This window comes from Scophthalmus maximus, chromosome 1 (genome assembly GCF_022379125.1).
Source record: "Scophthalmus maximus strain ysfricsl-2021 chromosome 1, ASM2237912v1, whole genome shotgun sequence".
Lineage (NCBI taxonomy): Eukaryota > Metazoa > Chordata > Actinopteri > Pleuronectiformes > Scophthalmidae > Scophthalmus > Scophthalmus maximus.
The window spans coordinates 12,333,994-12,347,600 of record NC_061515.1 but is presented as its reverse complement, the minus strand read 5'-3'; the positions used below and the strand labels follow the sequence as shown (position 1 = coordinate 12,347,600).

The following is a 13,607-nucleotide window of genomic DNA, read 5'->3' as shown; positions in this document are numbered from 1 at the left end:
GTAAACCTGGCTCGAGCAGTGCCAGCTCCTGAGGACTGGAGCTGTGTGAACACATATTGGACATTTTGTATCACCTGCATGTGTCAATCAACTTTGGACGCTTTCCTGGTGAGGAGCGGCGGCGCCACATTGCTATTGGACGAGCTGTGTGACAAGGGGCGGGACCAGTGCAAACGCTGCCCGTGATTGGACGAGACGCATTGTTGCAAGTTCGGGAGGCAAGTTCCCCAAGTTGGATGGGAAGAGTGAGAAGACGTGAGCCGCGTCCGTGACAGACTGTCGAGTGCGAAGAGACGGTAAGAACGACCTACAATTGTACAGAATTATTCGTATTTATAATTTGACAGTATCAACGTATGTTTAGTGTCGCCTCTCGTTGTTCTTGCCATTGCGTCGCCTGCGTAGTTGCAGCCACTTTCCCCCCCCTGGTTGCTCGACTTGTCTCGTGACGTAGAAAGTTTTCTTTTTAATTGGTGACGTCAACAATACTCGACTACCTGACTACAATGACCTCACTCAGCGACGCCTTCACGAGGTTTTCAAGAGGCGCTGTGGTTGGTTTTTCTATCAGCCTCTCGCCATATGACATTTCCTGTCACAGGCTTCTCTCTCTCTCTATCTAACAGCAGTTTGTGAAACAGTCGCCAACTAGCATGTTGTCGGTGATGCTGTGTGTCAGTGATGCTGTGTGTCAGTGTGTGAACCGTCTGCCTCCTCGCGCTGACAAGGCCCTGCACTTCATTCTCTTGACCTTTTTTGGTGTTTTTCTTCCCCTGCTGACACCGAGATGATAAGATTAGGCTGAGGCCTGCAGCTGTGGCCATGTCTTTGGCTGTATTATGTGGGAGAAGAAAAGAAAAAAGGAACAAGTAAATACGTGTATAATGCATATATGTCATTATGTCCTTTTAGGACCCAGACAGGGTGTCAAGTACCTGTCAATATGAAAAGTTGTGGTATGATGTAAGCAAAACCATAGCTCTAGAAGTCAGATTTAGATCATAACGAATCAGGTGGTAAGACCAGACAACAAGGCAGTGAGAATAATCTCTCCCTGTTAAATGCTGCCAGCTTCGTGGTTGATTTTAAATGGTCTGTTTAAAACCCGCTGCTGCCTCTGTTGTGTTTCCCATGGCCATCTTCCTCTGCACGCTCCCTCTTAATGTCTCTGCTCAATCTCTTGGCTGCTATATTTAGCTGGTATCTATTTAAACCATCCCACTATATGCTCCACAATGCTCCTTGGGCCTTAGGCTAGATTCAGCAGACTTCTCTGGGGAGGCACTTGATTAGGAGACCTAAATTTCAGAGCTGGGAGAGAACTGAATCTGGGGAGTGAAGTGTGTCATCATCCAGACAATGTGGTGGACAACGTAAGTGGTTCGTTCCTTCTGCGTTCACTGAAGGAAGCCAGGCTACACATTAATTATGAATCTCTGTTATGTTAGGTTTGAAAGGAAGGGTTTTATTACGCTCTTGACACTTGTAACTTAACAGGAGGTGATCAAATTGAAATGTCAGCCTGTGTTGAAAGGAGTTTCGTTGTTCAGACACAGTGGAGGACAAGAGCAGAGAGATAGAGTTGAAATGTAGACGTCTATCCCACAGACCAGAAGCTTTGAAATGCACAGCCCATTGTGCTGCCTGTATTTCCAGTATGGTGTTGGCCGTAGTTACCCGTGTCTCTGCCAAACCATTTCCCCACTAGTCAAAAGCCAGGGTGATCAAAAGGCACACAACACACACAAACTACTAATGAAGATCTGAATGCTCCCAGTGAATTGGGACTTCCTGCACACACTTGATACAAACACACGCACAGAGCAATGTGTTAACTTAACAACACATTAGGTACTTTATTATCATAATAGGTGTGGATGAGTAGCAGAGGCACATATTCAAATCCTGTGCATGTGTAAACAATGGATGTACGTTTTTTTTAGTACTCGCACACTATGGCAATAAAAGCATTTTTTTCTGAACAATCAAGTTGCCACCATAGACTGTATATAAAAATGGAAGTAGTCACCGGGTCCGGCAGAGCCTGAAGTCTGTGTTCTATGGAATCACCAGCAGAGACTCACTGGTTGCTAAAAGTAGTCAAGTCTAAGAGAAAATGACTCTACTTGATTTTCGTGAAGAGTTTATGGTCTCAATCACTAGCTTCATGTCTTCTCCAAAACAGCATGATGTTAATTTAGTAAATTTCTTTGGTAATGCACAGATGGCGAATCAAATCCTATTTCTATTCCCTCCACCATGTTTAAAATTAAGACTTTACCTTGGACTCAGCTTTGGTTCAGAGCTTCTGAAGGCATGGAGGGGTACAGATTCATTCTTTTATTTCTTGTTCATGAACTACTGTTAATCGTGTAATCTGCTCTATGTTCTTCTTGTGTTGCAGGAGACAGGAAAAGCCAATAGGGGGCCATGTCTGGTGGGAACAGTGCTAACAACAGCTGGACCGTCCTCACTCCCGTGGTATCAAAGCACCGTTAAGAGCGCGTGGAGTCGCTGTGCATGACCTCGATAAAAATGCTTTATTTTAAAAGAAGAAAACTCCTTGTCCCAAATGATTTTTTTTGGGGTCACAATCTCACAGAGATTTCTCTGATCAAACTGTGTTTCTTGCCATTTAGCAGATTCAACTATTAAAAGGCAAACTGGCTTTAGAAAGCACTGGCCTGAGAGATAATTACATGCATACACGCACACACACATACATTTAATGCCTTGCTTGGTGACACGTTTGGAGTGACTTCTGTGTAAGAGAGACATTCTAATCACTTCCGCTGCTCAGAAACAGTCACACTTATCCGTGTGCTGCGTCCTGTCTTTTGTCCGTTTGTTCAAGGAGACTGTTGCTGAAACCCTGAGGCCTCTGGCAGAGGGAACGGAGCACCATGAAGAAAGCCTTACCTCTGCAGCAGGTGATTTTCACAATAAGTTCGGCAGTTGCGGGATTAAAATATACATCCACCATACAAACTTAGTATAATGCCTAGCCCTTCTTATTTACTCCAGCTCTTTGTATTCTCAGATTTTCCATTCCAATTTGTCAAATAAAACAGAGAAGTCAAAATTGAAGTGAAATATAATATCGCTAATCATTCTGCGTAATTAAAATATATGAAACTATTGCTCTAACAGTTGCCATTCTTACCTCGTGTGTCTGTGATGAGCCAGACTCTGGAGCAAGCCAGCCTGCAGGGGGCGAAGCGTCTACAGAGGGGTCCCCTGTGGTGGAACGGCTGGTAAGAAAACAATACCCATCATTTTCTATCGTGTATACAAGTTAGACAGCTTAGCTGAATATGTAGCTATGATTTGCAAACAAAAGCGTTCAGTAGCCTCCAGTAGTTCTGGTGGGCCAGAAGTTGTGTAGACACATTACCAAACACCCCAACTAAATAGTTGCGCGCGCAAATTAACCAACTCATTTCAGCTGTAACCAGGCTATGGCTTCAATTTTGTTATCTTTGCAGTGCAAACACAAGGTTTCTATTTAAATAACTTAAGAAAACAAGAAAAACTCGTATTTAATAATAATTAAAACAACTTTATAAAAGACTGGCGCACAAAATGCATTTCACTAATTTCTAGTTTGATTATGTTTAGTTTTTTTAAGTTGTAGGAGTACTTTTTAACATTAAGAAATGCACAAATTGAATTTCTGGAAGAGAGCTGGATGAGAACATCATACCACTCTCATCTATTAACAGGATTCCCACGGGTTCCACATATAAATCGTCCTTGACTTTGAAGATGTCTATAACCTACTACCATAATGTTTTTATCAATATCATTTCAAATATCAAATGAAATATAATAATATACTGTTGTTGATATACTCTTGGTCTAAATAGCACCATCAATCTCACTCACCTAGAATAGTGCAGGTGGCCGTTTCTTGACTTTATCCATGAGTTGGTGTGAAAATGCAAGAAACTAGTTATAAATCACAATGGTTTTTTTTGTTTTTCATAGGCAAGGACCCCCAGATCTCTCCTCTCATTATTACAATTTTTAGTGTTGTAATAGTGACTAACCTTGAATTAATCCTGAAAAGTCACAGGAAGTCACTGTATTAAGGCTTTTAACTAACTAAAGGAACCGTTAGTCTGGTTCAGCTTCATATTTACAGTACAAGAGTATCTGTTATCTCATCTAACTGAAATGTTAACCCTAACCCTAAGGAATTTTAAATGACCCGAATGCAGGTATCAGAAGAAAAAACAGACAAGCTAATTGGAGACACAAGCACAGAGCAAGACACCTCCGTGCCACCTGCCATCACTGATGCCCCCGTTCTCACTTCTTTGGAAGTTCCCGGCAGCTCTGTTTCAGGTGATGATGCCCTCGACCACTCGGGGGACCTGCCCGAGGGCCCGGCAATGTCCAGCCCTGACCCTGATTCATTCTCAGACTCCTACACCCACATATTCCCCTCCCGTGATGAGCCCCCAGCCTCGCTGCTGAGAACAGAGACTCTGGGAGGGGGGGAGTTTAGAGGAGAAGAAATTGGGCTCGCACAGGAAGAAACACTACGTCAGCTTAATGGGGAAGAGCTACAACCGGAAGAGGATGAGTCACACCTGTCTCCAAGAGCGACTGACCTAGGGAAACAGGCAGGTATGAACAGTAAATCTGAGGTCATGGTTTTGTTATTAATTGAATAACCTCAGCACTCTCCTTTTTTGTGTGTGTATGTAGTTATAAAGATCATCACGTGGTATGCCTGTAACCTTCACTTTTATGGAGACTAAGCCTTATGTACTTATTTATGTTTGAAGTGTACTTGGTGGACCAGCTGGTTATGGACATGTTCAGTATCTGGGCCAGGAGGCTGTGGTTGGTATGAGGAAGGGAGGAGCATGGTGATGTGACAGAGAAACTTTTATTTGCATGTGCTCAGCAGCCAGGCTGCATGACACCCTGCAGAAGTAAATTGGCTTCAGAGGTACTCGGGCCTTTTTTTTTCGCAGTGGGGTGTTTTTGGTCTGCAGCTCTTTGTCACACTACAGCATTAAAAATGAGTCTCTTCTTTTGCCCTGCTGTGCTTTCGTTCCCACTTTTTTTTTTCTTTACCAGCTAGAGTTTCAAGTCAGGGAGTTCTTAGCAGTGCCTGTTTTTTAGTACCATTGTGCTTTACCAGCAGCGTGGGATGCAAATCGCTTGGAAAGTTTAAATACTGTTGTGTCAAGGAGTTCGAAAAATAAAGCATTTGATTAATTTTCAAACTATTTATTTGAGAGAATTTTTTAATGGAAACTAATGGCAATTGAGCAAATTAACCAGTGTACCATGCGCAACAGAGCTAACAAAGAACTCTTATCCCATATAAATCAGACCACTTATAGCTGCTGTAAATCTATTATCAACTTATAACTGCAAAAGCAAATTTGTGCCCAATAATTTGTAACAGTTTTCGCGCATTAGAGCAGCTCATTTAGTACAAACTGGATAAGCTGCTGTCTTCGCAATTACTTTTATAAATTACAAGATAATTGCCATATATACTTTAAACAGCTTTTCACACTCTTTCCCTGTGCTCCCCCAGACTCCCGTGTGGATCCAGAGGTGGGTGAGGAGAGGACGGGAGAAGAGGGAGAGCCAGAGGTGAGGAGGAGGAGGTCTCTCTTAGCAGCTCTGGAACGGATCGGGAGGACAGAGGTGGAAGAGGAAGAAGAGGAGAGGGAGGAAGTGTTCCAGGTGCCACAGCGAGAAGAGTACAGTGGGTTCTCTGTGAACAAGTGCATCCTCGGTGCTGTGATTCTGTTGGGCCTCGGCACCATCTTCTTCTCCGGTAAGACATCACCCTTTGGCCCGTTGAGAAGGTGTAAAAGGTTAGATAGAGGAATGTGGTGCTAGCATTTGAATAGATAAAGGCCACTTTGTGACTGAGGTGTATTGTACCTGCAGGTGTCCTCATGGACCTGGATGAGGGTAGGTTGGTTGTCTGTATATGCATGCGAATAGCATGTGGGGATACGCATGCAGAAAAAAAAGTTTTGCAATCTCTAAAACACTGCTTGCTTTTAAATGTTGGATCAAGAGGGAGAGCGTGATTTATGCACTTGAGGCATCTTTGCTGGTAAGAGAAAACCTTGTGTAGTGTAAACCATTAGCTTGACCACCATGCCTTTTATTAATTGAACATGCAGGGACAGATAAAAGTTGAAATTGATAACTAGACTTGAAGATGCAAGGTTTTCAACCAGCAATGGATATATTGTCCCTTATCTCTCGTTTTATTTATATGAAAGTATGCACTGTGCATGCCCTTACTCAGCTGAGGTACACACATTTTATTGCTCAGGTGGTTGCCATATTTAAAACTAGTTATAAGCAGTGTTAGGCTTCTGCTTGTATTCTTTGACACTGTATTTTGCATATTGAAATAAATCTTTGCATAATGATCTACAGAGAGTGACTATGGGACAAGGGAGCTGAAAGATTCAGATGTTCCAGGAAAACAGGTCAGTCAGGCGTCAATTTTTTAATTTCTTTTCTCTCGTCTATTCTTTCTGTTCTTTGTAGTCTAACTTATACATTATACATGTTATTTCATGTACAAGTACAGTAGAGACCACCCACAATGCTGACAGTATTACAGTTACTGCCTACCTTTTTTTTCTTTCTTTCCAGTATCCTCAACACGCTCAGTTCTCTCACTTCTCGACGAATCTGTTCGGCAATAATAATATTGATAAGTCCCCTAAAGCCTTGACACTGTGTTGTACTGTGTCTGCAATGTGTTAACAGGAGTGGCTTAATCCAGAGGTTCCTCCTCCCACGGTAGATGCTGACAGTACAGAGCTTCTAAATAAGTTGGCCAAAGGGAACCAGCAGATTTCTGTACTACAAGCCCAACTTCAGGTGTGACTCCATTCTGTCTGTCACTTTATTTATCCCGTGTGTGTGTGTGTGTGTGTGTGTGTGTGTGTGTGTGTGTGTGTGTGTGTGTGTGTGTGTGTGTGTGTGTGTGTGTGTGTGTGTGTGTGTGTGTGTGTGTGTGTGTGTGTGTGTGTGTGTGTGTGTGTGTGTGTGTGTGTGTGTGTGTGTGTGTGTGTGTGCTGTATATACATGGTTGTTTGTCTGTGCATATGAACATGTTGTGTGTTTTATTCTCACAGGACCTTTTTTCCTGTTCTTTTTCTTTAAACAGACACAGAAAGAAGAGGTAACAGTGTCTGTGGGACAGGCAGCAGAGGGAGCAAAGGAGCGGCTGCGGTGGGGTGAGGTGGAGAAGGAAAACAGTAGGTTGAAGACAGAGATGGCATCTCTCCTTGTTCTTCAGAAAGAAAATGAGAGGATGAAGAGAGAGCTGGAGTCTGTCCCGGCCCTACAGAAAGAACTAGAAACGCTGAGATCGACTGTGACCGAATTAAAACGCTCCTCAGGTACAAAGGGACAGAGGGAGGTAGAGGTTAGATGTAAAAAGATGATAGTTATTAGAAACTAAGGTAAATTGTAGGACTTCTTAATTCTTCTGTTTTCTCGCTTGAATGCTCACCGTTCGATTCTGTAGCAGTAACAACTCCTTCTGTTTCCTTCAGCAGCCAGTGAAGCAGCTCAAGCACCTATGAAGTCCACAACATTGCCCCCCAGTGGTCAGCCTGAGGACAGCAGTCAGGACACAACTACAGCGAGACAGGCCGGGAAACCATGGAATGACCAGAAAGAGAAGATGACAGATTGGAAGAAAGAGAAATATGACAATGGTGAAAAGAAGGAGTGGAAAGAGAGGGAAAAAGCTGAGTGGAAGGAAGGACAGAAAAAGGAGCGCAAAGATGGAAAGCATGAGCAAGGAAAGTCTGACAAGGTGAAAGATAAGGAAGGTAAGCAGAAGAGGCACAGTGATGAAACAAAACAATGGAAGGGAAAAGAGTGGAAGAAAGAAAAGGTGAACAGAGGTGAAGAAGGAAAGCCATGGAAGGCCAGGGAAGGGAAAGAGGAATGGGTAGAAAAGAGTGAGAAAAAAGATCGTAAGGAAGTGAAAGACGGGAAAAAGGCAAAGCATGATAAAGTGAAGGAGGGTAAACAAGAGAAGATGGATTGGAAGAGAGGGAAAGATGTTGGAGAGAAGCACAAGGGCAAGGAAGAATGGAAGGGAGAGAAGGAGTGGAAGAAAGTGAAAGATGGCTTCAAGGAAAGTGGCAAAGAGAAATGGGAGATGAAAGATTGGAAAGAGAAAGGAGAGAAGAAAGAGTGGAAGAAAGATGGTGAGTGGAGGGGTAAAAATGGAAAAGATGCGGGTAAAGAAAGGAAAGGAAAAGAGGAAAGGAAACAGTGGGATGAGAGTGAAAATGAAAGCAAGAATCACAGTAAAGAAAGGAAAGGGAAGGATGAAAGGAAACAGAAAGAAAAGGAGGGGAAGAGTAAAAATGATAGAGATGATAAGGAATGGAAGGAAAAGGATGAGAGGAAGCCGTGGGAAAGGAAAGATGAAGACTGGAAGAAGGGACAGAAAGAGAATAATGAAGACCGGAAACAGGACAGATCTCAAAAACATAAAGATGAGTACAAAATGTCTGGTAATCACCATGACGAGCATGTGTGGGGAGACGGGAAGGCCCCTCACACACACCACCGACCCTCCCTGGAACAGCCCGAGTACTGGGTCCAGCAGAGAGACCGGCTCCGGCACAACCCCAACGCACAACAGGACTGTAACTCATTGGAGACCTGCGCTCAGGCTGAGGGGCTGCTTCCCGTCCCCCTCCCCGAGTTTGAGGCTGTCCTCCAAACGTACCTAACCAAGGCGGAGGAGGCAGGAGTGGATGCCTCCAAAAGAGAGGAGCTGAAGAAGCTGGCTGCGGAGTTCTTCAAGGACGGAGTCTTTGTTCATGACCAGATGAGCTTTCAGGATTTTGTGGAGGACGTGAGCGACATTCTGGAAGACATGGTGGAAGGGGACGAGAATGGGGATGAGATGGATAGCGACATAGAGGAAGAAATGGAAGAGTTTGAACGAGAAGTCATGAAAAAGTTTTCAACGCCTGCAGCTGGAGAGAAAGAGGAGGGGATCCGAGGGGAGCGGAGGAAGGAGAGCGGGCGAGGACGTGGCTGAAGTGGGGAAAAAAAGTAGCAGAGAGAAATAGTGACAGATGAGGTTATTCAAAGGGAACACTTGTTATTGGACCACAAATGCTTACAAGAATACATTTATCATCCTGTCATTCTTTTTTTGTTTTTGTTTTACCACTTCTGTCTTTTGTTCCCGGCTGGTGATTCAACTTTCAATTAAATTTTAGTGTTTTCGAGGAAGCTTTGTATTTCACCTGCACATGCACACGTCATTGTAGACCGCTGGAGTGAAGGAAGAGGGTGGACACTAAGAATGAATAATGCATATAATACCACATCTTTCTGTCTGTAGAAAACTATGTGACGCCCCCACAATAATTTATTTTTTAACATCACTGAGTGATACTTGTGTTGAATATCTACAGCTGTAAAAGTCTGTTCTGTAGACAAGGTTGAACCTGTTGGATTGAGTCAAAGTCACCTGACCACCGATCAGGCCTGTGCCTACAGAATGTCATCTTTATTTAGTAGATACTTATCTTAAGTTTTTTTTTTTTTTTTTTTAAAGAGTGGTGCGAAAATTTGAGAAGTTGCATTGCGTTTTGTTTTGGAAGTTTGTACATGTTGCACTTGTGTGCATGTTAGAACTATGCTAAAAATGTGTGTGTGATGAAATGCAGAAATAAGTTAATTTATTTTAATTGAAGCTGGCATGATATAGCTAAAACAAAACAATTGGTGGGCACCTAAAATATTGACATGTTGAGCATGTATGTTTCTTTTCAGGTACTGAACTTGTGTTGTGCACTAAGATGTTCTTAATTATTGTTTTCTTATGAATGTAACATTTGTTCTCGTTGATTATTTTGACAGTTATTGTTTTTAAGAAATAGCACTGATAGCAAATCAAAGATGACTTTGTATGTTGGATTGTTCATATTTGCCCATATGATTGTTATAAAAGCAGAATAATAAATTTGTTGCAGCCATCTGATGATAAACATGTATTTTATTCTTCATTTTATTTCCACCTGTGAAATGATTTTAATCATCTTCAGAGTTTTACCTGCAAACATCTTTTATTTTATTAGATGGTGATTTCAGGTATTTGTTTATGCCTCGCCGGAATTTGGTGAAGATGTTGGAAAGGTGAGATTTATTTTTTTTATTTAATATAAAGAATAATTTTAGTTTTTAGTTTGTTTTAACAATTTTATATAAATTTCCACTGAAAGTCAGTGGGGTCTGTAAAAAGGTTGTTGCTCACAGATCACTACAACACGAGTGTCTCCTGTCCATGGACCATGGATTGACTTTGCCACACTGACGTCTTTGTGTCTTCAGGAATACTTTTTTTTGCTGTCTCCATCTGGATACATGGAGCAACAACTCGGCTGATGTTATCATGAGAAAAGAAAGAACAGAGAGAGAGAGAGAAGGTAATTCATTGTAGTTACACAATTTCTTTTTAACAAATAATTTATACCAGTATAGATATGCATTCTTCCTCATAATATTGTAAAAACTACTGTTCTGTAGCAGCAGTGGTAAAACCCCACATACAAACAGAAACACACAGACCTATCTGCACATCCACATCCTGCTACCTCTATGTAAAAGCCGAGTTTCATCTCGAGTTATGATCCCTAATGTAAACTTCTCTGTAATGAATAACTACCCGACAAAGCCTGTAAAAGGAGACACTGTAAATCAGCCCTGTGGCTTTGCTGTATGAGTTTATGGCTTTGAGGGTCTCTCCCAAGTTCTTCTTTTTACTTTCTCAACAAAAGCTTTAACGCATTTAAAGTGCATCCAATCTCGGGGATTAATCTCTCTCACTATATGATGGACTGAGGGCAGAGCTTGTACCAGACTCACCAGCACAAAGAAATCCCTGCAGGTTGACTGTCTTACAGCAGTGAGATCAGTGACGATCTGAAGGGGACAAGGTGAGGTGGGGAGGTGACACAATGAATCAAACAGCTCGATGTTGCTGTTTGGTACAACCACCTGTTTAAAAGGTAAACAGACAGCCAATGACCCAAATGCAAATAGCCATGTTGGCTGAGGGCGTGTAGCTACACTGTTTGCTTTTTTGTGAGCTACAGTACCAGATGGGAAGTGACTGCTCTGCAGAAAACAAGCTGTAGCACCTGCCAGATAGTGTGTACACAGTGGTGTGGCCATCGGGCATAGGTTCAATTCCAATGGGCCTTGGAAGTTTTTTTTAACCAGCCCTTAAAAAAAAAGGGCCTCCCTATGACTGTCATGGGGAGTGCACATGAATACTGCGCTCACGGGCCAATCCCAACCAATGTAATGCTTGTTAACATTCTAGGCAAATGCAGCAGTAGTGTAGTCAACATGTAAGCAAACCCCACCGTCACCTGTCCCCCTTCAGCCGGAACATAGTGTTTTCCTTTTATCCCTGTACTTTCCAGGCCATTAGCTGGATGAGTGGGTAAAGCAGGCTATCGAGAAAAATAGCCTAACAAGTCCTTAGACACAAATACACCTACAGCCGAGCATCAATCATAAGACCAACTAGCTGCATTGCCCTGTGGACAATGCTGATGCATATATATAACTGTGTATCCCGTGATTACTCGTCGTCTCTGTGAACCATTTATTTTCTCTTAGCAGCTGCACTTCCTCAATGATGGTCAAGGGAATGGAAGGAGAACTGTAGACCGCTGTGTCAGCGTGTGTGTGTGCGTGTGTGTGTGTGTGCGTGCGTGCGTGTGTGTGTGTCATACGGCTGAAACAATGTGTGGATGTATCTGGATGATTAAGCCATTGTGCTTGTTAGCACTAACCACTTCCCTAATATGCCAATTGTGCACATCTCGTCAGAGGTTTGGCTTGAATAATACAACTCCTCTGCTGTGAAACCCAAGTGTCTCATTCCCCGAAGTTTTTGCCACATAGATTATATAATTATACCTGATTTACTGTGTTGTTTTGCTCTCTACACAGCTTCACCCTCAGGCACAGTTAGGCTACTGTAGAGGCTGCTGTCTATGCATCGGCATGAGCTAAGCAAAACATTAAACTTATTGCGTGTACACATTGTGATGTGTTTTAACCGTCCTAAATAAAATTGTATTCTCATAGTGCAAAATCTCAATTTACATTCCCTCAAGGCAGATTACAGAGACCTTACAGTGTGGTAGAGAGAAACCCATTAGTTCCCACAATGAGAAAGCATCAGTGGAGAGAAAAACAACAAGAACAACCGTTTAAACCTGTTAAAAGTGACTTTGATTCGAGTCTGAGTTAGTCTGGCTTTCATTCCTGTAAGGTGATTCATCCAGAGATCCAAAACTTCTCCCACAGACTAGTTGCACACTGCAAATCTAATTACATCATGGAATCTATAGTTCCAACCTGTTTTAGGGAATTTCTTAGCCTTTTAATGATAGTAGTATGTATGTGTGACCTGTTTTTAAAGATTTACATATTTATTAAGAACAAAGTGCCAGTGAAAGGCTATCCTTATTACTTTATCTGTAGATTTTGATGAGGAAATGTACTCGGCTGTATTTGTCTGAAAGATAAGAGTCTCAGAAGATATTCTATGTAGTCCCTGAACCTTTCTGTTTGCCAGGAAAAACTGCTTTCTCATAAGGGTGGATTCATATTGCAGTGGGCATCATCTGGATGCCACATTGGCTCTTGTTGCTTTGGCCATGTAATTAAATGTTAGTCATCATCGGTCCGGGTCAAATTACAGTACTGGAAAACGACATTTGGGAACATTGGACTCTGCTCCTGCCTGCAGGATATGAACTGTTTCTGCCTACGGGTTTGTCATAAATAAAGAGTTTTCACTCTTTACTGTGGTTGTGTTGTGTTTAACCAGCACACAACAGCGGAAAGTAGCTGTTCCTGGGGCCAAACAAACAACAAACAAAAAACTGGGCTGTGGAAAATTCCATGTTTCCACTCACACGAAAACGCTGAAGTAAACACAGTGGCCACTAGATGGTGACAGAGTCAAGGATCCTTGTGCCAAACCACCTCTGCTGATGTTGCATGAATTTGTTGACTGGTGTGCCATACCAGTGGCGCCAGCCTGCCTCTGTCTCATTTCACCATCACACACACACATCAAGAATATTATCAGAGTGCTGCACCGTCTCCCGTGACTCGTCAGGTTGTTTGAGCGTTCGATACGCGTTTTCTTCCTGTTTTCCTGCAGGACGCTGGCGAACCCGGCTGCTGCTGACCAACTAATGAGCTCATTGGACAAGAACAACGATGGAGAGCTCCACTTCCTGGAGTCCTGGCAGATGATTGGGCATCTTGCGTGCAAGCGTGGGGGCTTCAGCCAATAGATACTCTTACTGACTTGTCTGTTTGCCATACAGTTTGTTAAAGAAGAAAAGAAGAAAAAAGGAAAATCCGCCAAATGGAAAAGCCCCTAAAGTCTGTTTCAGCAGCACAATGCTGTGTTTTTCTCTTTGCCCCGTTCTCTCACCAGCTGCTGCCAAAGTGGCCCTGGCTCTGCCACAGATTACCACTCGTTTCAGCAGTCTGAAAAACCAGTCGGGCCAGTTGGCTTTACCACACATGCA

General features: G+C 42.8%; 1 protein-coding gene across 8 annotated transcripts; it reads left to right on the top strand.

Moving 5' to 3' along the window:
* Positions 1-162: 162 nt before the first annotated feature.
* Positions 163-10,031, top strand: pbxip1b (pre-B-cell leukemia homeobox interacting protein 1b). 8 transcript variants are annotated; one of them, XM_035630831.2, is made up of 11 exons: positions 163-296; positions 2,405-2,481; positions 2,858-2,930; positions 3,187-3,254; positions 4,221-4,632; positions 5,561-5,806; positions 5,923-5,946; positions 6,427-6,479; positions 6,766-6,879; positions 7,169-7,403; positions 7,560-10,031. In XM_035630831.2, the coding sequence occupies exons 2-11, from the start codon at positions 2,431-2,433 to the stop codon at positions 9,071-9,073; spliced, it is 2,790 nt and encodes a 929-aa protein (XP_035486724.2). In that variant the 5' UTR covers positions 163-296; positions 2,405-2,430; the 3' UTR covers positions 9,074-10,031. The 8 variants fall into 8 exon arrangements, with proteins under 8 accessions (XP_035486724.2, XP_035486699.2, XP_035486716.2 ...); XM_035630806.2 differs by having other exon boundaries at positions 3,151-3,254; XM_035630823.2 differs by having other exon boundaries at positions 2,855-2,930.
* Positions 10,032-13,607: the final 3,576 nt, after the last annotated feature.